This window comes from Rhinolophus sinicus, chromosome 2, assembly GCF_057876585.1.
Source record: "Rhinolophus sinicus isolate RSI-liver-muscle chromosome 2, RSI-T2T, whole genome shotgun sequence".
Lineage (NCBI taxonomy): Eukaryota > Metazoa > Chordata > Mammalia > Chiroptera > Rhinolophidae > Rhinolophus > Rhinolophus sinicus.
The window spans coordinates 29,042,503-29,066,893 of NC_142502.1; the positions used below are offsets into that span (position 1 = coordinate 29,042,503).

Here is a 24,391-nt window from a genome sequence, read left to right on the forward strand (position 1 = left end):
TGGTGCAAAGGAATGTCATGATAGGACTTTTTTTTTTAAAGTAATTATTCCAGCTGGTAGATTGAGAATAGATTATAGAGGATGAGAATAAAAGAAGCAGGGAGATGTATAAAGAGGCAACTATAGTAATACAAGTAAAAGACGATGATAGCTCTAACCAGAGTGTTAATGCTGGAGGTAATAAAAGGTTCTCAGATGGCACATATTTTGAATGAAAGGTACAAGCATTTACCAACAGACTGGATGAGGGATGTAAGACTTAGGAATCAATGATGACTCAAGGAAATTGGCCCCCAAACTGGAAGAATAGAACTACTATCAAGATTAAGACCAAAAAAAAAAAAAAAAAAAAAATCCTAATCATTCCTGCTGAGATGGGGTCATATCTGCAAGTGCTTCACTACCTGTTGTAAGGCACATAGATGGTAGGAAGGGAGCCATTTATAGCCACATCTGATCCTGGCCAAAAGTAGGTACCAGTTTTTAAGCCTTGATACACTGCTGTGAGCCAGATCTATAAGAAGAGAAAATGGAGGTCAAGAGAATAATCAGTTTGGGTAGAAATGGTACCACTTACTAGAAAGTGAACAATATTAATAGTTGCAAAATTTATTTAGTTATTAAAAGTTATTTAAATTATTAAAAATTTGTCTTTGTAGAAGTTAAAAAATACAATTATCCAGAGATCCACCTGAAAAAATAAAAAATGTAGTAAGGTGATAAGAAAGAAGATCATTTTTTTCACATTGGTAAAATTGTACTGTTCCTCTTTCCCATTTAAAGAATTATAAAACAGAATAAGAAAAAAAAATACCCAGATAATCTTTCCAAGTAACTTCCAGATTGATATGTTTATAACACAAAATCTAAGTTTCAAGAGAAGGTCGTTTAGGTGAACTACCATAAATGTTTAAAAGATTTAAATTATAGTCATAAATAGTTGTGAAACACATTCCCACCCCCAGTCCTTAGAAATTAGAAAGATCATGTAAAACTCAAAGTAGAGAGAGAAGAGGGATCCATTGTCACATTAAGAGATGGAAGTCACTTTGGTGCCACACGTAGAATGTTACATACTGGTTGCCCTTGCCACCAAGCTGGATTATCTTTCTCCTTTGAAGAAAGTGAAAAATTCTTGTTGAGGTTTACATCATACATGTTATTGTCAATGATGCCATGTGATTCTGGATATAAGCCCTAAAATAATAATTTCAAAAAAGATTTAAGATAAAATAATGTATTAATAAAACATAATTAAATTGAAATAGCATAAGATCTGTAACATAGCTTGAAAGGATGTCATATACCTTTCAATATAAATCCTCTGAATCTGAACCCAAATACATATAAATATATTTGGGTTCATATATATATATATATATATATATATATATATATATATATATATTCCGGTTCCATCATGGCCTAAAGCAGCAAATGAATGATATTAGGCACAAGATTTGTGTTGATGGTGTTAATATAACTCTTGTGTGATTAATAACTATTTGTTAATTAAGGTTTCCTATATTACAATAAGGAGTAGCCACTGGTTATGTTGACAATAATAGCATAAAATTTACTGCACAGAAGGTTTTAAGTATTAAATATCCTGGCTAAATGGGTTAAAACAAGTTAGCAGCACTTTAAAAGGGAATCTGCTAAGTCTCCATCCATTCTCCCTGCCATCCATCCATCCATCCAATCATTCCGCCAATCCAATCATAAACATTAATCCAATCATTCCACATTTCCATTGAATGCCTGATATCCCACGCAGTTGTAATAACTTTTAGTTCGATTTTATGGTTACTATTTCAGAACATTACTATATATATGAATATGAATACACAGACATATATTCAGTAAACCAGTAGCACTTATAATAAGTATAGTTGCTTATTTACACATACACGCATCTATACTACATCTTATGTGTATATATTTATGTTTATATGTATACATACAGTCATTTCTTGTTATTCATGCTAGTTATGCTTTATAAAGTTGTTGCTAACACTAAATACTGAACAATTGCTCTCGGGAGACCACAGCTTAGGTTCGTATGAGTCTCTGGCCGCACTTTTGTCTACTGATCAGTACATAATCTTGTTTTATTTGTATTTCTGTTTAAAGATACATTATTATATATGTATATTTTTGGTTCATAATAACTCATGCCTGAATGAAGTTTATCTAACACACATATTTTCTCTGTAAGACACATCATAGCCTTTTGTTCTTAGGAACACTAGATAGCATTGCATCACTACACTGAAAGGCCATTTTACACAGCAAAACCAACAAAAAGCAAAAACATGCAAAAAACGCGGCACTCAACAGACAGTACTATAAAAACAATGCTGACAGTATGACGGCTAAAGCAAGAAGGCAGAGTAACAGAACCTTGTTAGACCTCAGCTGGGAGCATGTAAGTTGAGCAACTCAAATGTTTTGCTGCTCTACGAATGCTCTCAAATGACTAAGAATATGTCACAAGTACTGATTTTGGGGTTACAAATAAATTTTAACAAGTAGGTGAATCTGCAACTATAGAATCTACAAATACATGCATACGTGTGTGTGTGTGTGTGTGTGTGTGTGTGTGTGTGTGTATATATATATATATATATATATATATATATATATATATATATACAAAGATGTGCCAAAAAGGTGCCAAAAAGATGTATACGTGGGACTTGTATTCATCTTTTGTTATTGGTATATATTGAGTATGACAATTTTAATATAGTTTTTTTTCCTTTCTTAGATTGTGTATACATTTTTTTGGTACCTTCTGTATATATAATTACATAAGGGTTAATATTTAAATAAGTTACAGTTACTGTTCCATAGTAATAAAAGACTAAATACAAGGTTGTAAAGACACAATAATGACTTTGGCAGTAAAGGCTGAGGCAGAGGCTTCCTTAATAAGAAGTGTTCTAAATCTATAAATGCTAAATAACTAAATTTTTCTTTGAGTTTATTTTGATCATTCCACTTATGTCTTTTCATAAATTGAGGAGAATTTATTTGCTTTATCTAAAGAGATATAGCCAGTATCAATTCATTTACTAAATAAAGACTGTATCTAGTTAAATATAATGAAAAGACTAGGAAAGAAATACCCCAGACCAAAGTGGTAGTCCTCATTCATAGACTGGCATTCCCAGAAGACCTTCAGATAACGGAGGCTAATCAGACGATCAGAGGAGAGTGGTATTTCTCATACCCAAGAGGCTACCTGGCCAATCACAAAGGTGAATTAACCAAATGTCTGGACACTCATTCATAGGTAACACCTCACAGCACTGGATTGGCCTCATAATGAGGCTTCTTAGCCTGAATTAAACCATGAACTATCGCCACATGTGTTTATGAAATGTGTGCCATGGGGCTTGGTCTGTTCCTGCCTAAGCATGTCTGGTGGTATGGTCAGTTGCCTGTCATGGACTGTCAGCCTTCCATAGGCCAAGCACTTACCGTGACAATGCTGTAATGATTTGGAAAGGTCTTGGTTGGATAGACAGATCTCAGATATTTTGAATGAATTCCACATGTTTCTGCAACAAAGAAATTAAGAAGTTGTTACTGCTTCAGAAGTTTTTAGGATAACTAAAAATCTGAACATAAAAGTTTTCCAGAGAAATAGAAAACTAACTAAAGAGTCGATTGAAGATGGAAAGAGGTTGAAATTCTGATGCCTAATTCCTCCCTTCCAAAGAATGTCAATTTTTAGGAGAGGAGTGAGCTAAATCAACGGTCTACAAAACTTTTCTGGAAAGAGCCAGATAACAAATATTAGGCTTTGCAAGTCCCTATGATTTCTGTTGCAACAGCTCAAATTCTATTACCGAGGCCCAAAAAGCATCCATAGACAATATATAAACAAATAAGCATAGCTATGTTCTAATAAAACTTTATGGACATTGAAATTTGAATTTCACATAATTTTTATGTGTCACAAAATATTCGTCTTTTTTCCCCCTTACCATTTAGGAATGTAAAAAAATTCTTAGCATTTAGCAAGCCATACAAAACAGGCAGGGTAGGCTAGATTTGGTCCATGGGCCACAGCTTGCTAACCCCTGAGCTAAATGATACACTGCCAGCTTTGTTTGCTTTTACTGCTCCCCTCTTGCTCACCCAGGTCATTACATTAAGAATTTTTATACAACATGTACATCTCAGCTAACAGTTCTTATATGTAAAGTATCCGATATAACAAAAGTCAACACAACTACTAGGTAACTAAAAAGGAATTTGAATTGTATAAGTGCATAAGCCCATGTCATGTAGTAATGTTTACCTAACGAACTAACTTTGCTGCTTATTATTTTCAGTATAGTTTCCATTTGACCAGTGAAGTTTCCTGTGATGTTTTCCACAAATCATGGCGTTAGTTTTACTTTCAGTTGTTCTACTGTTTCAAGCTGTGCAACAACCCTACCTAAGAAGGTCAGAACCATTCAATCATTGCTATTTCCTCTGCAGCAGTCAAGTACAAGACATTTTTCATGCTAAAGTCCTGTCGATTCTAATTTGAAAAGAAAGCTTCACCATTAGATGTTCTATTTAAGTTAAAAGAAAAAGTGAAAATAATTGTTGTCCAGAAAGCAAAAAACTTTGCAGCTTGAAACAATGAATGTTTTCTCAAATAGGCTTGGAGTTAGTTTCTTCTCAGCCTCTAGTTCAGTGTTTCCAATATGATCTAAGAATTGCCTCCTTCAGAATCTTCTTGGGCCCCATATCAAGTCTATTAAATAGGACTCTGATGGGGATGAGGGACTGGATGGAAGGTGAAGAAAATGGAGCTCAAAAAAAAAAGAAAATCTATATTTTAAGCAAGCATCCCAAGTGGTTTTGATGTACGGAAGTTTGAGGCGTGCTCTAGGACCTGACTCATAAGGTATAATTAAAGTTTAAAATACTTTTTTTTCTTTTATAGTCAACACCACCAATAAACAAATCTTGTCCTCAATCAAGGAAACACACATTTAACATTGTTAAGAAGTCATACGATAGGAAGTAAAATGAAATCTAATCCACTTATATAACTAAAAGAATTTAAACAGGGAAAAAAAATCATATAATAACCAAAGACATAAAGTCAGTTTATTTCCTTGAAACATGGGCGGCCCTGTCAAATTCTTAAATGCCTAAAGGCACAGAGTGTAAAGTAAGATACAAAGTAAGCTACCAGTAATGTGAAAACATGACACCTCTCTAGTTAAAATGTCTTAAACAGGACACACTTGCTGACTATCTACGGACTCAGACAACCATTTTGGATCACCTGCCTTTGAACCAGAGTTATTAAAAAAACAACGCACAGAAAACAAGATCTTCTGCCATTGTTTCTTCCAGATCTTAGGGATCTAAATAATGACTGAATAGAATAATTCTGGAAGGACAAACAATAAATCAGTAAGAGTAGTTGCTTCTATAGGGAAAATCTAGGAATATCTAGAAAAAGGAAGGGTTATTTTTATTGGTTGGTTGGTTATTTGTTTATAATATATCTTTTAATTCATTTTTTAAAGTTTATCATTTGAATATTTTACTCCTTAAGAAAACATTTGTTTTAAATGTACCAAAAAAATCTGAAAATATAAATGGGATAAATATATAGCCATAGTAACTATACATTATAAAAAACAGAAGACTAAATGAATGAATAGGTGAAATAGCTGAAGACTGTATGATGCAGCTAAAGAAGTACTAGGGAGGAACTTTAAACAAGTTAAAGAAAGAAATTAAATAAAGACAGACACGTTTGAGAATCAGAAGACTTAATATTGTTAAAATGTACATACTACCCTTAGAGATCTATAGATTGAAAGCAATATCTATCAAAATCATCATAGCATTTGTTACAGAAATAGAAAAAAAATTCTAAAATCCTTATGGAACCTCAAAAATATTAGCTAAAACAATCTTGAAGAAGAATAATAAAGGTAAAGGTATCACAATTCCTAATTTCAAAATGCATTACAAAGGTACAGTAATTGAAACAGTAAGGTACTGACATAAAGACAGACAAATACACCAATGGAACAGAATGGAGAGCCCAGAAATAAATCCACTCATATATGGTCAACTCATCTTCAACAAGGATCCCAAGAATTCACAATAGGGAAAGTTTAGTCTCATCAACAAATGGTGTTGGGAAAACTGGATATCTATATGCAAAAGAATGAAATTGGACCCTTATCATATACTATAAACAAAAACCAACTCAAGATAAATTAAAGATTCAAATGTAAGACCTGAAACTATAAAACTTCTACTACAAAATGTAATGGGAAAGCTTCATAATATTGGTCTTAGCAATGATTTTATGGATATGATACCAAAAGCATAAGAAACAAAAGCAAAAATAGACTAGTGGGATTACATCAAACTAAAAAGTTTCTGCACAACAAAGAAAACCATGAACAGTGTGAAAAGGCAACATATGGAATTGGAGAAAATATTGGCAAACCATATGTCTGATAAGGGATTAATTTCTAAAATATATAATGAACTCAATAGAGAAAAACAACAAATAACCCAATTTAAAGATGGGCTAAGGACTTGAATAGATATTTTTCTAAAGAAAATACACAAATGGCCAACAGGTATAAGAGAAGATGATCAATGTCAGTAAACATCTGGGAAATACAAATCAGTACCGCAATGAGATACCACCTCACACTTGTAGGATGGCTACTATCAAATAAATAAATAAATAAATAAAACACAAGTTTTTGGATGAATGTGGAGAATTTTGACAAGGATGTGGAAAAATTGCAACTCTTGTACACTCTTGATAAGAATGAAAAACAGCATTGAGATTCCTCTAATAATTAAAAGCACAACTAACATATGATCCAGCAATCCTACTTCTGGTATGATTTATCCAAAAGAATTGATATCAGGATCTTGAAAAGATATTAATACTCCCATATTCAATGCAATACTACTCATAATAGCCAAGATATGGAAACATCCTAAATGTCCATCAACAGGAAAATAGTTTTTTTAAAAAGTGATATATATATATATATATATATATATATATATATATATAATAGAACTTTACTCAGCTTTAAAAAGGAAGGAAATCCTATAATATACAACCATGTATATGAACCTTGAGGACATGTAAGTGAAATAAGCCTGTCACAGAAAGACAAATACTGCATGATTCCACTTGCATGAGGTATCTAATAGTCAAGCTCATAGAAGCAAAGAACAGAATAAGAGTTGCCAGGAGCTGGGGGAGAGAAAATGGAGACTTGCTAATCGATAGGTATAAAATTTCAGTTACACAAGATAAACAAATTCAAGAGTCCTGCTATACAACATTGTGCCTATAGGTAAGAATACTGTATTACACACTTCAAAATCTGTTAAGAGGGCAGATCTCATGTTAAGTGTTCTTACCACAATAAAATTTTAAAAGAAGCAGGAAGAGGAAGAGAAGAGGACAGCAAATGACATGTGCTGTGGAGAATTTAAGAGTTCTACTGCTCATGAACATTTCAGTTTTGTTAACTCTGATCTTCAAAACTGCATCTGTTGCCTGCCAAATCTCTCTGCTACTACCAGTCTTGTTCTATCCCTGGTTTCCCAAATAACTTTGCAGGAAGCTTGGCTTCTAGTTCAAGCCAAATCATTTCTCTCTCACCTGACAGTTTCCTGATCTTGGGCTTGGCCCTCTGTCTGCTTCCATCTACACTGAGACAAGACAGTGACATCGCCTTCCCACTGTGGTTGAGTCCCCAGAGGCCCCTTGGTGTCACTGATATGACTCACTGTGCTGTAGTATTAGTTCACTCTGTTTCCACCATCACTGTAGCTCAACCCAGGCCGCTTGATGGGACACTAGAAATGGGGTTCTAGACGTCACCTAAATGATGCCTGCTGTCACCTACCATACTGCCCACCTACCATTCCTAGGAGGTCCTAATCCTAACTCTTCAACCACATCTACTCTTCATTGGGCCTCCTAAAAACCAATAGCCTATTTTGTATTGGTAGACCTAATTTGTGATATCTTTTAAACCTGTGAAAGGGGAAAACTCTCAATGGCCCGATATTTCATTGGCATCATTTCCAATTCTCAATGAATGGGATGAGCAAATAATTCCACTTCAAAGGGGCTCAGTTCAGCCTGGCTAGTTAATTTCCCTTTTGTACACAGAATTTTATATCCAGAATATCAAGGGAAATTTAGATAAGGAAATAAAAACTGAGGGATGTTAATTAACTGTCCAAGCCAAAGTAATTCAGCAGTAAGTGTGTGGGGACAGAGCCCCAGAAAGCAGTTTCCAGGCTCTTGGCCTCACATAGAAAGGCGCTGGCTCAGGTAGTAAATGGTCATCAACTGTGATTGGATGGCCATCAGCTGTGGCTAGTTGGCCATCAGCTGTAACCAGTGAGCAATTGGCTACTAATATAACTGCTGTGGCTACGCTAGCAGGAAATGGGGGCTAGCAAGCAGATGGTGGCTGAGCTAGCAAGTGCGGATTGCAATTAGGACAGCGGGTTGCGGACAGTGTGGCTCCTGCTTCCTGTGTCTCCAACGCAGCCACTAGTGAAACTACAGTGGTGTGACTCCCCTATCTATGGCTCTGTTGGTGTACCTTTTTGGCCTCACCATGTCCTGCATTCTTGTGTGGGGAGCAGGACCGGAGACCCCGCATGACACCCTGCATGACAACCTTGTGTTGTAGGGGAAGCAATTTACCTATAATCATAGAATTTTAGAGCTGGAATTAGCAGTAGAAATCACTAGGCTTTATCCTCTCATTTTTACAAATGACGAAACTGAGGCCCAGAAAGGGTAATTCACTTATTCAGGTTCAAACTGCTATTTTTTAATACTTTGGAGAAAAACAAAAAACAAGAAACCAGTACAGTTGTCATAATATTTGAGGAACTTGGGGCGGAAAAAGGGCCTGGGAGGAGGGGGAAGAAAGACAGGAATTGGAGGGCAATGGAGAGCATAGAACCGAGAGCCAACCCTCTGATACTTCTTCGCTCTGTGTCCTTTGGTACTCAATTTATTTTTATTATTAACTTTATAAAATGTGTGAAAACCAAGTGCCCTCACACAGAAGTACAACATCATGATAAAGACAATAATGAAAATAATAATTATAGAGATAACTTAAAATCATCCAATGTATACTATGTATATATTCTGACAATATTCCTATCAGGTAGGAAGTGACTATTCTATAGACGAAGAGATGAGGGCACCAATAGGTGAGACAAGCTTCTCACTGTCTCACAGCGAGTAAATGGGGGAGCCAGGTTCCAGGCACTTAGATTCCAGAACCAGATATGGATACTGGACTTCTCACCTTCTGGGACATTGGTATGTGCTGGCTCTATCCAGTCTATTCAGGCTCATTCAGGATCTGCCTGCCCTTCCTGGTTATACCCACCTGCCTAAAGCTCAGAATCAAGGTCTGACAAATGCCACGTTTGAGGCAATATACATAGACAGGTTTCCATAGTACAGAGGTATATTGAAAACAAATAGAAATAAACAAAAAGATGAACATGCTACAAAAAAGGAAGGAGGAACCAACAAATATGAAAATAGAGAGCAAGGTGTAACGCATCAAGATCTTGAGAGAACCTAGGCTAAGGCTAACAATGATAAAGGTCAGAAAGAGATGTGCCATCTGAAGATTGACTAAGTAGGTGTCTTTATTATTTGCATGCCTCCAGTTGTAGAAGACTTACTCATTTTATTGATATTAGGCATTAGAGTACTCCATGTCTGTAAATATTCAGCTCTAAATCCATCCATGGAAAACAAAATAACTGGTGGTAGATCAAATCTGGTAAGAGAAAATTACAAATTAGTTGATTATTTTGATTGTAAAAACAACAACAACAACAAAAAAGATACTTTTCTATACTACTTATAATTCTCTAAATTAAAAAATGCCTGGAAAGTACAGTAAGAAAGTAATTCTAGGTCAAGTTTTCCTTTCAATTTTAAAAATTATTATTTCCCTTAACAATCAGTACTTCCAATGTTTTAGCAACCTAATAAAAATGGGCAATATTTTAAAAAAAATAAGTGCTACATAAATTGTCTGGGTCTTTTAACTTCGACACCTGCTCTCCTTTGAGTTCTAGATTTTAAATACAGTTGGCTGACTTTATTTCCATTTACTCCTTGGCATTGGCTATCTCTGACACCCAGGTAGACCATGTATGAAATTTTTCTAGCCCTGAGAGTTTATAACGACAAGGCAGTGTGCTGTGGAGAAAAGGGAAGGGTTTTGGCCTCAGGAAGACTTAAGTTCAATTCTCAGCTTCATTCTTTACTATTTATTTAACCCTAGGCAGTTATTCAACCTCTCAAAACTCGATCCGAACCCATTCATCTGCATGCTTTGGAATGTTAATGATATAGTATATTAGTATCATTGCCTCACCTCTAATACATGTAGTATTTTACAGTGGTAGGTATACATGGAGCTAATTAAATGTAGTTTTACAAGAGAGTTTAGCAGCATGCAAACAAAGCATTAACAAAACTTCACCAGAAATGGGGTTCTATATGCAGCTCTTTCATGGTGCTCACTTGTCTAAGGAGACAAAAGTAATGATTACTAAACTGAAGGCTCAAACTCAAAATTTATAAAAGTTGCAATTATTCTACCATCTTTTGGGTATAATTATAATATGGAATGTATGAACTCTGTAGCTTATGTGGTGTTTTAGTATTCTAAAGTTCTACATTTTTGACTCTTTATTCTAATATCTCAGGATATTAATATTAACTGTAAAAGCATTACAATCTCCTTTTAGATGAGTATTTACGTTACAGTGATAGAAGACAACTTTTGAGTTACAGCCAGAGACAGTCTTGTTTTATTCAATAGTTTTCCCTCTTAAAATTTTACTTGTATTTTATTCACACATACACACATATTTCACAGATGCATGGTTTCATAAATTTTTCCTAACTGAACTCCACTGTGTAGCCATTACCTACAAGAAACAAGAAACAGAAGATTGCCAGCACGCTAGAATCCTCTTTTTGTGCTCCTTGCTAGTATTAATAGCAAACCACACCCCTATGAAAGGTGATAAGTTCCTAGAATTCTAACAGCAGAGATTAGTCGTGCCTATATTTATACTTACATGTAAACAAAATCATATTGTACTATGTATTTTGTTGTGTCTAGCTTCTTTTACTTAACACTGTGTTTGAGATTTATCCATATTGTTGCATGTAATTGTAGATCATTCATTCTCAGAGCTGTCTAGCATTCCAGTGAATGAATAAACAACTTATTCATTCTACTATTGATGCATTCAGGTACTTTCCAGTTGAGGGTTATTATGAACAGCCATTATGAACACAGTAAACTTGTTAAAAATTCCAAACACAGTGCATGCAAGTGAGTAGATAAGAGAAATGATTTTCAACTCTGTGTTCATTTTTGAACAAAACATACTTTTCCAAGAAATGTGGTTAGAATAACTCTTTAACATTCTGACACCCAGTATTATTATAAAGAAAATTCTGAATGCTGATAACAGCTAAACACAAGAAAAATAATTTTAGTGTTTTTCAATGTGCTTGAGTAAAGTTAGAAAAAATAACATAGCCATCTAATTCCACATTATAAAAGAAACCGTGAAGAGAGTCTGGAGGACAAGTCTATTTGTCTTCACAGAATATAAATTTATTGTAGAAGAATTCATTTACACGCAGAATAAAGGCACGAAGGAATTATAGCTCACATCAAGGGGATGAAATTAATAAATGAACAGGAGTAGCTAAGGGTTAGATTTGAGTTTAGAGTACTATTCATGTGCACAAGAGGATGTCAGATTCAATCTTTGTAAGGTGAGAGTAGGCTCTCCAGGGGGTATGATACATGAACTAAGCCCTAAAAAACAAATAAAAAATAATATGAAAAGAACATGGAACTAATGTTTTAATCAAGGAAAATATGCTGTGTAAAAGCCCATGTAAGAGATACGATACATGCAATGACATTATGAGTCTCAAAAAATTAAGTTAAGTAAAAAAACAAACAAAACACAACACACACACACACACACACACACACACACACACACAAGAGAACATATGCTTTGATTCAATTTATATGAAATTTAAAAATAGGAATTTATGGTGATAGAAATCAGAACATGAGATATCCTTCTGGGGTGATGGAAATATTCTATATCTTGGAAATATTCTATATCTGTGGGTCACACAGTTTTCTGAATTTCCAAGCCTCAGTATACTGTTCACTTAAGTGCGAGCGTTTCAAGGTCTATGGATTATACCTCAAAAATAAAAATGGAAAATTGGGACTGTTTTAAGTACAATGTATAGAAAATTCATCAAGAAATTAAAGTGGTGTATTGCAATTTACATTGGAAAATACTTATTTGTTTCATAAATTCATTAGCACATGCTAATTTAAAAATTGTATTTATAAATATGCCATCAAAATAACCTTGCAGTTTAAAAACAGGGTCAAACATCTGTGGGATCAAGATGTTGATTTAATTCTATGAACAAAAAAGAAGCTATGTAATAAGCCTGACAAGCTATGTTGAGGGGGAGGAAAGAGGGCACATGGCAGGCCTGATACGCTCAGTAACCAAAAGCAACCACACAGGACGGTATGATCACTAATTCCTAACTGGACAGGTCATGGTGGGTAGTCACATTCCAGGCCTGCAGTATCCTTAGCAAAGACCAATCTTCACCTCAAGTGAACCCTGTCCGTTGTTCTTATGCATACAGCATAGCATACTTTTGAAATGTCAGGGTAATTTTCTCTTCTAGACCTCTCAAAGGCACAACTCAGGCACCAGAGCACCAGACCACAGAACCCCACATTGTTGTCTCATTCCTAGCATACCATCTCTGTGTGTTATAAATGTTAATTATTAACTATCCTGTCCCCACCAATGTAAAAGAAGTATGTGTCTCTATTTTGCTTTTTATCCAAACTTCCCACTTTATTAATCTACTACCAATGGATTTTATGTAACCCTCTTTACATCTTCTCCTTTGATTCTAATGTATAAAATAAGTTACAAAACTGCCATTCTCTGGAGCATTTTTTCAATCCATTGAGATTTTGCTTCCAGGTTTGTCCTTAAACTTTTGGCTCAAATAAACTGGTAACACTTTTCAATAGAATGGACATTATTTCATCAACAATTCTCACATGGAACTTCCTGAACTTATTATCATTATTCCAATTTTGTAGATGAAGCTCGGAGAAGTGACTAATGCAAAACCTCACAGGCAAAACCAGAATTCAAACTTAAGTCTGTTTTTTATTCTAAATGTGTTGCTTTTCCACCCAGAAGCTGCTGAAGAGGGCAGCTAGTTCTGAGGATTGGGTTAAACCAAAGTAGCATACAAAAACAAACACAGTATCCACACACTTTGTTTTAAATGACATGATGCTATCTAAAATGTCTTCAGCGATTCTTTCTATAGCCAGAGTTTCCTTTCTCCTTCTTCTACCTAATTAACATCCTCCCACTGCTTGGGCCAGAAGAGTGAAGTAGGTGAAGAGCAGAAGGGGCAACTGGAGGAAAGGGGAAACCCACTCTGCCTGGGAGATATGGGGTGAATTTCCAGGGTTGGGCAACTGGGGGAGCAGCCATTATAATCACGTGGAGGAGATGCATGGGAGTGGTGGGGGTGAGGCGTATTACCTCACGTGTTCATCACCCATATCCACCTGACCAAGTCCCCCTCATGCATTCTTCAAGGTCACCCTTTCATTGTGAGGCCTTCCATGGACAAACCTCTTCCCCTTCACCCAGTAAGAATAAATTTGAGGTGTCAGGATGTTAATAGAAAAGAGTTCTGGTTGGAGTAATTTCGATCTAAATTCTAGTCCTGATCATAGAACCTTGCGAATAGTAGTATAAATATGTCAACCACTTTTCTTTGTCATCATTGTAAGACATTAATAAATTAACATAAAAATGCTTTGTAAACAATAAAGCAACAAAAAAATCTCTTATTAGTTTGAACCACAAGAAATCTCATCTTTTCTTAACTTTTTTGTTTTAAAATGTAAACAGAATGGAGGAAATTCCGTCCTGCCTCACAACTACATTCCCATGTGCCATCTGTTAAAGGAGGATAAAATTCCCCATATCATCCTTACCCTTCTGGACATTGAGACTGCTGGGCTGTGCCACACTCTTCTTTTGCCCATGGGGTTTCTCCTGAAAAGCATAAGATCAAAATCTGTAGACTGCTGCACCACAGACAAGAAAAGAGAAACAAATGTTCAATGCACATGATCTTTCCAAACTACAGTCGTGTTACTCCAGTGACTAAATTCTTCCAGAACATGTTAAGTGCTACTTCACATATTGGCAAGGTCAGTGACTCTAGTGATTTGTACAGATCAGTAATTTCCAGTAACTAAACACCAGGAAGCCCATGTTCACCAAGCAAAACCAAGAAAGGGGATTCCATTAGCTTTGGGAAAGGGACAATTTCTTTTTCTTTTATTAATAATATTTTTATCTTCAAGGATAATCTCTCCCCACTGTTATAAAAAATGAATTTAATAAATATAGATATACAATCTAAAAGAAAAAGAGAAAAGAAAGCATGAAGAAAAAAAGAAATAGCCAATGATAATAACTGATATCAATTGGGGATAATTGAGTAAATTTTTAAGATCTTAACTAAAAATATTCTTACTCCATAGATGTTTTGGTTTATAGAACATGACAGCTAATTAATGAAATATAAATGATAGAATATGAATGTCATCATTTGCCACTCCTGTGGTTCTAGGCAATGATAATCAATGGCTATCATCCCCCCCAAAAGAGACAAGCAGATAATATGTAACACCATCATCTATGAAGTTTACTTGCAGAACAAATTGCAACTGAATCAGAACAATCTTCATGTTCTAACTACCAATTTGCAGGGGGATATAGGGGCTGACAAACTGCCTATAACAGAGAACGCAGCCAGACTGGAAAACTCTATAGGATCCTATTTCTCCAATGTCCAAATTCAAGGGACAAAAAGAGGAAGGGAGAACCTACTTTTAAACGACTTGAAATATATCAGCCAGTTACTATATATGGAATCTATTTGAATCTTGCTTCAAACAATCTTATAAATAGATATTAAGAAAAAAACAGAAAATATTGAACACAATGGATATTTGATGATACATGATTATCAACTCTATTGTAGATATAAATATATCAACTAGATATATTGATGGTGTTGTAATTTTGTTAAATCCTCATCTTTTTTTAGATACAGACTGAAAATATTTACAGATGAATGATATTGACTCTAGGATTTGCTTTGAAATAATCTAAAATTTTGGGACAGATTTTGGAGGGGAACAAAGAGTATATTTTGTTAAGAAAAAGAAATCAAGAAATCCAAAACTTGAAAATAAGCAAAAGGACTGATCATTAAATTTCACTTTAATGTCACACTGAGAATTAGCTTAAAAGCCCACATATGGGTTATCTAATTACTTAGGAGTATATACCTTTATCTAGCTTATTCTTTACCATTCATTTTACTACTTATTAAGGGTAGCAGTTAACTGGTAGAAAACTAATAGCAATGTAACTGATTCTTGTTTGAATTAAATTATCTTGTTTGAAATAAATTGTCCTGTAGAAATGCAAACCATTTCTGTCTCATCAGAAGTTACAGCTTTAGTGATTTCGTTCAACATTCTTTTAGTCATATAATACTAGGGTGACAAAAAAATGTATACACATTTTAAGAGATGTTATCTGTGCTCAAGCAGTACTTTGCTGTAATCAGAAGATTCTGAATGCTGATGGTGACCACTTTGAGCACTTCTTGTAAGTGCATAAGTCAAGCGTGACTTGTATTCATCTTCTGTTATCAGTATATATTGAGTATCACAATTAATACAGTTTTTCCTTTCTTAAAATGTGTATATATATTTTTGGCATCCTCTGTATATGAATCTTTGATTCTCTTTGAGCCAGCTTAACATCCCAGTTTGGTTATCTCATTATGTGTTAATAAATTTTTGATGTGTTTACTTTACAGTCACGTGAAATTCATGTGTTTATCTTTTTGAAAATTAAACTGTGTCAATATGAGACAAGAAAGGCCATGAGTTGATCATTGCTAACACTAGGCAATGGACATATGGGGGAAATATCATAGTATTCTCTCCTTTGTATATGTTAGAAATTTATGAAGTTTCTAAAAATTCTAAATTTAAAATAAGTTAATCCTTAGCATGAAAAAACATTTAGCTTTGTTTAAAAACTAAACTGCAGTGATTAAATTAACACTATCAAAGTAAACAATTAGTGGTAATGGTACACTTCAACACTGCTTATAATAATTACTTTTGCTTCTGTTAAATTGTATGATATTGTACAACAAATTCAGCAGAAAAAAATTAAAACATGATCTGAGGATCAGTCTTGAGAAAGAAAGTTAAGAGTTATAAAATTGGGATAAAAGGCAGGAGATTATAGTGGTCAGAGGCAGTATGGTCAGTGAACGTGCTAGAGAAATAAGCAAACTAGAAACAACCCTTCTGTTGTGAATTTAGAGGAATTTTTAATGATACAATGTTCACTATATCAACACTATATCAAAATATCAAACAATTATTATTTTAAAAGAGAATCGCTTCTCGGCCTTTTGGCTAAGATCAAGTGTAGTATTATTTTAAAAGAGTTACCATTCCAGGCTTTTATTTTCCTTTCTGATTGCCTTGTGTAGCAGTTGATTTTCAATTATGTTTCATATAAAAACGGATTCAACTATTAGTACAAAACCTATATTCTGTTAAGGAATTATATAGTTAACGTTTCTACAATAACACTTTCCTCCTATTTACAAAATCAGAATTCAACCTAATCTCTTTTTTTGTCTAAAAATATTAAAAGTGTAAGTTAGCTCAATTGGGCGTAGTGTTATGTAAAAAGGGGTGGATAGCTTGAAGCAATTTTGTTTCTATGTGTATATGTGCATGTTTTGTAAATCTCATCAGATGTTCAAATTGGTGATTTTTCAAAAAATCAACATCACTTGTAAAAGGGCAAGCAGGTGGAATCAGGAGTTGAATAACCTGGATTCTAATCTTGGCTTTCTATTAATTCCCTGCGTGTCCAAAATCATAATTTAACTACTCAGGACACAGTTGTTTCAACAATAACGTTGGTTTAACAAACTGATATTTGGTCCAGATAATGTCTTTCATGATGTTTAACCATAAGATTTGCCATCTGTTTCTTAAACCATGGGCACGTCTAGCATAGTTACTGGACAGTAAAAGACCTTGCTTTACAGTCACATATGGAACTTTAAGACTTCACTTCTTTCCTATGATATCTATGCTATGAGCTCCCTTCTTCTATAGTGCACAAACCGCATTTCTTCCCCTCAGTAAAAACATTTGTCTTTTTTTTCTATATGGGGTAGCTAAAGATTCCCTGACTTGTTTTCATTTTTGCAGCCTAGGCGAGCTCTAGGGTCACTAAACTCACAGAGGCAAATGCGAAGGGAGCAACAAAGACTTTTGGAGCCAAGTTTATTACCAGATATGAAAGGTTAGAGTAGGAGTTGGGCCAGGAGTCTTTGCTCCAGTTATCAAAGTCCTCTATGAAGTTAAGGAAAAGTAAGGGGAAGATACTGGCATGCTATGACTCTCAAAGGAGCATGAGGGATGAGGGCGAAGAGGAAAGACCAGAAGCCTCAGTGAATAATGCTAATCACAGAGGCGGGCTCCTGATAAGTGGAGTTGGGAGGAGAATCTAGTTGGACAATGCTACGTGTGGGAGGGAGGAGACTCGGAAGAGGAGGTGAAGGTGAGAAGAAACGGAAATGTTAAGAAAAGGCTGAGGGGTGTAACCTTGCTCGTCTACTCGTTGGCTAAGTCCAAGCTTCAGGCCTAATCCAAGTGTCACAGCCACCAACAAAACAAGAAGAACCTATTACAAAAAAGGAAAGTAATCTTTACAATTTAAAATATATAAATACAAAGATCCAGATAACCGCCCTCCCTCAGTGAATATTAAGGGCACACATTGTACTGGTTATGCATGATACCAGATCCAACAATGATAGAGGTATGTAATTTTCTTTAATGCCTCACAATAAGAAAGGTTTGGGAAGAATTTTAAAATACTATTTATTACAGATCTTCCAATTTAAATACATTAATCCCAGTTATCTTAAACCTAAATTGAGTTAAGCCCATGTTACCTTTGCCCATTTTTCTTTCTTAAGTAGATATGCATCTGAAGATTATTTAGCTAAAAGCATTCCAAAAGTGTGAAATCATTCACTAATCATTCACTACCTTATTCCAATATGCAGGGTTACCCCACACACACTCTGTCCACCAAAGGACAATGAGAGTATTTAACATGTAAAAATATAGTGTCCAAATAATTAACTGGCAAATGATCTTCTTTGATCTACACTCAAACAAATGATTTAGGGTAGCTTGGAAGTTGTGTGACCAAAGATCGTATGTGCCATTTATTATCACTATTGCTGACAAAGCTCCTCAGTATAGTGGACTTTATGCTATGACTAGAATTAAACTATAATATAATTAAAGAGAATTCTTCCCACTTACCTCTTTCCCCACCTGTTAAGTCCAATGATAAGCATGCTGCATGATACAGCTTGAATAACGTATGTTATCATAAAGACTATGAATGTGACAGACACACAGATTGTTTAGGAAAGTATTTTACAATACCAATAACCTTTGCTATAGTTTTTCTTTTTTTAAATCATTTTCATGAAAGAAAAAGCACAACATCAGAATTTGCTTAGATAATGAAGACCTACATAAACTATTGATTTTTTTGGTTTCCATTCTGGATAAATTCTGAAAATCAACTGAAAGATGAATGTATCTAAGTTTATAATAGAATTGAATTCTATTTCCTTCTTATAACACTCAAAAGCCACCTGTGACCAAGACTAGGAATACTACAAAGAAATAAAACACTGGGGAACTGTCCTGTGGTAAACCTCCTGTATCATAGATTTACAAATTGGGATATTTCCATGTACATCTTAATCTTATCTTTGGTCCTTGGCAATTCAAACTTGCTGGAGAAATAAACAACACCCAAGTGACTTTGTACTTGTTCCATATATTTATGGCTTGCTTGCTGCATTATTCTGTAAGCTCCTTGAGAGCTTAATCTCATATAATTATTCACTTTAAATATGTAATTCTGAATAAGCTGTTTGATATTGAGGGGCGTATATATCTTAAATTATCTTATGCTTTCTACAAAGTGGAGAACGGAGTACTCTGGACTCTATATTACTGAGAATCCAACATTTGACTTTCACTTGGCTAAATAAAGAGTGCTGGAAACACAGCAGATGCTATTAAACTTTTTGAATAAAGCATGTTAAAATTTGGAAACATGAGGGTACCTTTGAAATATTTTAAAATATGATTTTGAAATGTTGAGCTTTCGTCATATGTACTAATAAACCACTAGAAAGATACAAAGATAAATGATGCACACATTTTGTTCCCAAGGAGTTTATCATTTCCTGAATTTATAACACAGGAGATATATAATAAATGGCATAAGAGTTAAAAGGGTGGCTCCAAAGTTCCCAGAAGGATTATAAATAAGTAGAAAATCTTGAGGGTTTACTTCGTTATTGTTACTGGGCTCAATGCTTACACACCTTGTTTCATTTATTCCTTGAAACTATGCTTGGGTGACAGAGAGAATGGTGGTGACACTAACAAAGTAGGGAATTTAGAGAAAACAGCAGCAGGATAGGTATGAGAAAATAATGCAGATGGTTTGGTCTTGAGATACTGGATGAGAAGCAAGCAAGCAGGAACTTGAAATTGTGTGATAGAAGCTCAGTGAGAGACCAGTCAGTGGCTTACTTGGAATTCTTGGTTGAGAATATGACTCTTAAAACCATGAAAGAAGATGAGGTTTCCTAAAGAAAAGATCTTTAGATAGGATTTGGTGAAAGACTTTTGTGCATTGGGAAGAAAGATAAATCAGTGAAGAATGCAGATAAAAGATAAAGAGAAAAGTCATAAAAATAGGGATTTTAATGCCTTCATGGAAACAAAAGAAGAGAATAATTCAAAATGAGAAAATACTCAGCAATATCCATGTATTGTTGTTATGGAGACTCAGGAGAAGGACCAGGGAGGGCTGACTTCCAAGAGGTGATTTTGGTACAATAAAAACAAAACTAGAGAACAGGGAATGGTTGGGTAGTGAGAAAACCGAGACAATAGATAGAGCTCCCCTTTTCCTGAAAGTTTGATGGTAAAAAGAAAAGAGTATAATAAAATTAAGGAAAGTTATTGGGGTTTTGTTTTGTTTTGTTTTGTTTTAGGACAGGGAAGAGCTTACCATACATATAAAAGAACAAGAAAGAGAACAGGCAAAAGAGACTGTTTCTAGGCGTGAAGGGCTGGCCCGGGGGCACAGATGGTTGGAGCACCATGCTCCTAATGCCGAGGTCGTCAGTTCGATTCCCACATGGGCCAGTGAGCTGCTCCTTCTATAGCTAAGACTGTGAACAACAGCTCTCCCTGGAGCTGGGCTGCCGTGAGCAGCCGGAGGTTGCCGTGGGCTGCTGTGTGCCACTGTGTGCTGCTGTGGGCTGCCATGTGCTGCCATGAGCTGCCATGAGCAGCCAGTGGCCAGTATGAGGGGCCAGCAGCTGGCGAGAGCCGTTGTGAGTGGCTGACCGTCGACTGCCTTAGCTGGGGGGTGGGGAGCACAAGGCTCATAATACCACCATGGGCCAGGGAGCTATGTCATACACAACTAGACTGAGAAACAATGCCTGGAATGAGAGTGGAGGGGAGGCAGAAGAAGGGGGGGGAAATTAAAGAAAAATAAGGAAAAAAAGAGTGGGGAGGAGTGAAGTAAAATAGGATAAAATTAACAGTCCAACAAAGAATATAAGATACAGTTATTTTCATTTCTCACTCTGGTCTTAAATTTTTCATGCAATAAAAAAGCGACTTGGGAGGTAATTATAATCATGGTAAAATAAATGCTGCAAAGTGTTCTGCCACGGAACCCCACTTTTTAGATTGATCAAATATTCATTAGTTGTTACTCAAAATTTTTATGTGTAAAATATGATTAAAAATATTAACTGCACTAAAGTTGTGATGGGGATAAAACCGAATATAATTACTTAAAACTTTATGTTTAAATAGCAACACAAAGAAATATAAAAAGGGAATCATATATATAACATTTGTCACAAAGCTGGAGAGACTAAAAGAACTGCACTTTTAGTAAATAAAGAAAATAAAAATAATATAAACTATACTTACAATGCAAATTATTTTATATTTCTTAACAGTGCTCTTCTTAACAGTTTCTTCTGTTTGTAAAGTCAGCAGAGAATTCATTATTCTTTTAGCTATATAAACCTGCTTTGCGAGAGCTAGATTACTCTTTCCTTTTTCTAGTCTGGCAAAGAGAAACTGTATGAGTTATGTGTGACTGACTTTTAACTGTTTGGGAAGATTACTACTCTTTAGTGATTGGACAATCACCAGAGGAAAAAAAAAAGGTTGTAATAACAGTAGTGTCAAGATATGAGAGTTATTTTTAGTACATTATGGATAACTGTGCCTTCTCTCCTTATACTTTATATAAAAAATAACCAAAACAAAAGGCCTTGTTATTGAAATTCCAGGGAATTTCTATATTTACATAAATTTCACGTCATAGTTAAAAACTAACATTAAAAATGTGCTTTAACCACAGGGATACAAAAGTCAATTTGGGGAATGTAATCAATAATGTTGTAAAGGTTTTGCAGGGTATTCGATGGACACTTGTCTCATTAGGGAGACCACCTCAGGGATGATGTAGATGCCTGATCACTACACATGAAGTTGAAGCTGAACAACAATGAATGTCAACTACAATTATATGTATATATACATATGTGTATATATATATATATATATATATATATATATATATATATATATACATATGTATATGTATTTACAAGAAGTGGAGTACAGCATTAAGGATAGAAGCAGTGGAAATGTGATGGCTGTATGCAATGTCAGATGGGGGAGGGGGGTTATCACAGTGTGAGGGATATAAATGATAAATGTCTATTACATTGTTTTATACACATGAAACTAATAAAAAAAAGAAAAACAAATGTGCTTTAGCTATAGTAGGAATTTCAATTCTGCTAAATCTATATAAAGTACTTAATTATGTGATAACTGTGACTTGTATCTTACACTGTTAATAGTTTGACATGTTTTTATACATATTATCTCATGTCAAACTTAACAATATCCCTTATAAACATTTTATCCATATTATGTAGCTGAGTTAAATTAAGGCTCTGATTATTTAAATTAGGGGGCTTGTCCCAGGTCACACATTTACCTGATGCTAGAAGTGGAACTGGAATGCAAATTATGTGACTTTCCCAAATCACATATTTACTCAATGCTAGAAGTGGAACATAAATCCAAGGCTATTTTCATTAACCAGTTTAACAGGCTCTTTTCTTGTTTAAATAGACCAGAGTGTCCTGAAACTTATGAAAGCAGCTCAAGTAATAGCAGTGTGGCCAAAGAGAGTTAGAGTAAATGGTGGGTGTTGAGCTCTTCTAGTTTAAATGACCTGAAGGCAGTAATTCTCATCGTGTATTAATAATTCCATGGAACATTAGTCCTATGAACACCTTCTTGTTCAATAATAAAGCTTGAGAACTCTTTCATAAAGTGAAGATTATCAAAATCCTGTATGCTTCAGTATACTCATTAGAAAACAGTGTTCTAAACTATTCCAATGCTAAAAGCAGTGGGAAAAAAGTAAGAAAAGAATCTATTTTAATATATAACGATGCATAAATGTTGAGGATATTTCTGAAAATCATGTCTAAAACACTTTTTCTGTTATTGAAGTTTTTCCTCAGTCCTTTCTCAGTCCAGGATACTTCCTGTGTCCAGGATACTTCCACGTCACCAATTACGCCTAACCAGTGGAAGCATCTGCATCAGTTGCTGTAGCAGAAGAAGTTAGTTTTAAAAGTAGAAGATACAATAAAGATGATCGAATCCAGGGTCTTGTAGACTTCCTTTCATGGACCACAATGGAGTACCAGGTCTTTAAAAGTCACAAATGATCAAAAATGTATTGGAATACCTTTAGCAAGTGGTTCTCTACACTGGATAAACTTAGAAGCACCCAGAGTAGCTTTTTAAATTTTAATTTCTTAAATTCTGAATCCCAGGCTCCACTTCAATTGAATTAGAACATTCTGGAGTTTTGGCTAAGGCCACAATATTTTTTAAATATCCCTTCAAGTGATTTCACATGCAGTCAAGGCCAGTCTAAACACTGCTTTCAGTGGTGCATGCACTTTTGATTTCTCTTCTGCAAATATGTACTCTGGATTATATATAAATTTGCCGATTTTACAGGTAAGGTTAGAGGACCCCAGGGTCTTGATCACTTACCCAAGATCACCTTGGTTAGTGAAGTCTTAAAAGTGAGGTTTCACCAGGTCTTCAGGCTCCCACTTCAGGGTGTTCTGTTATTATTATTGTGTTGTACTGATTGTATTAAAGAAAAACCAATCTTATATCATAATTCTTCTCAAAATCAGGAGATTCTTAGGACTTATGGCTTTTATAATCTGTCATCTGACAACTGCCTTCAATTTTGTTGGGTTTCTGGGTTCTAATTGCCTGTTTGCACTTTTAGTGTTCTGTCTAGTTTGCCTTGACCGGTTCACAGTGCTCCACTTGTATCTTCCTCTCTGTGTGATGACTAGGCTTGTGTGTCAACTTGGCCAGGCTCTAGTAACCAATTATTTAATCAAACACTAATCCATGGTATTGGTGTTACAGTATTTTGTAGCAATAAATTGATTTTAGGTAATACAGATAACCATCAATAATGTATATAAGCCTTATCCAAACAGTTGAAGGCCCTAAGAATAAACCCAGGTTTACCAGAGAAATAGAAATTCTGCCTCAAAATGACAGCATTAACCCATGTTTCTAGCCTGCCAACCTGCCCTACCCTATGAATTTTGGAGTTGACAGTCACCACAATCAAGTCAGCCAATTCTTCTCCCTCTCTTGAGCTTGCTTTCTCATCTGTGTCTCTATCTCCTTCTCTGTCTTGCCTGCTTCTCCTTCTCTGGAGAAACCTGACATACTCCTTGAAAACCTTCTCACAGTGTTTCTTCTTTTTATGACTTTGCCTCATTTCTGACCTCTCCACCCTATTTGGACCTCCAAGATCTGTTTTCTTTGTTTCCGTCTTCTTGATTTTTAAACTTCTTTTCTTGATATTTCCTGTAATAATTTGTATGCCT

The 24,391-nt window shown here is 35.0% G+C and overlaps 1 protein-coding gene and 1 pseudogene across 3 annotated transcripts in view; one reads left to right on the forward strand and one right to left on the reverse strand.

Moving 5' to 3' along the window:
- The window catches only part of ENPP3 (ectonucleotide pyrophosphatase/phosphodiesterase 3), a 54,048-nt gene extending 32,540 nt beyond the window's left edge, over nucleotides 1–21,508 (reverse strand). The window contains exons 1-7 of one of the 3 annotated variants that reach the window (XM_074333594.2): nucleotides 21,360–21,508; nucleotides 17,907–17,985; nucleotides 14,178–14,238; nucleotides 9,745–9,842; nucleotides 3,487–3,566; nucleotides 1,078–1,197; nucleotides 405–514 (exon numbers count right to left, since the gene is read on the reverse strand). In XM_074333594.2, coding sequence (XP_074189695.2) covers nucleotides 405–514; nucleotides 1,078–1,197; nucleotides 3,487–3,566; nucleotides 9,745–9,842; nucleotides 14,178–14,238; nucleotides 17,907–17,985; nucleotides 21,360–21,437 — 626 coding nt within the window. In that variant the 5' untranslated portion in view covers nucleotides 21,438–21,508. The remainder of the gene's footprint in view (nucleotides 1–404; nucleotides 515–1,077; nucleotides 1,198–3,486; nucleotides 3,567–9,744; nucleotides 9,843–14,177; nucleotides 14,239–17,906; nucleotides 17,986–21,359) is intronic. The other 2 variants (XM_088795453.1, XM_088795455.1) reach the window with 2 other exon arrangements.
- On the forward strand, nucleotides 16,678–16,832 carry LOC148758757 (U2 spliceosomal RNA; annotated as a pseudogene).
- Nucleotides 21,509–24,391: the final 2,883 nt, after the last annotated feature.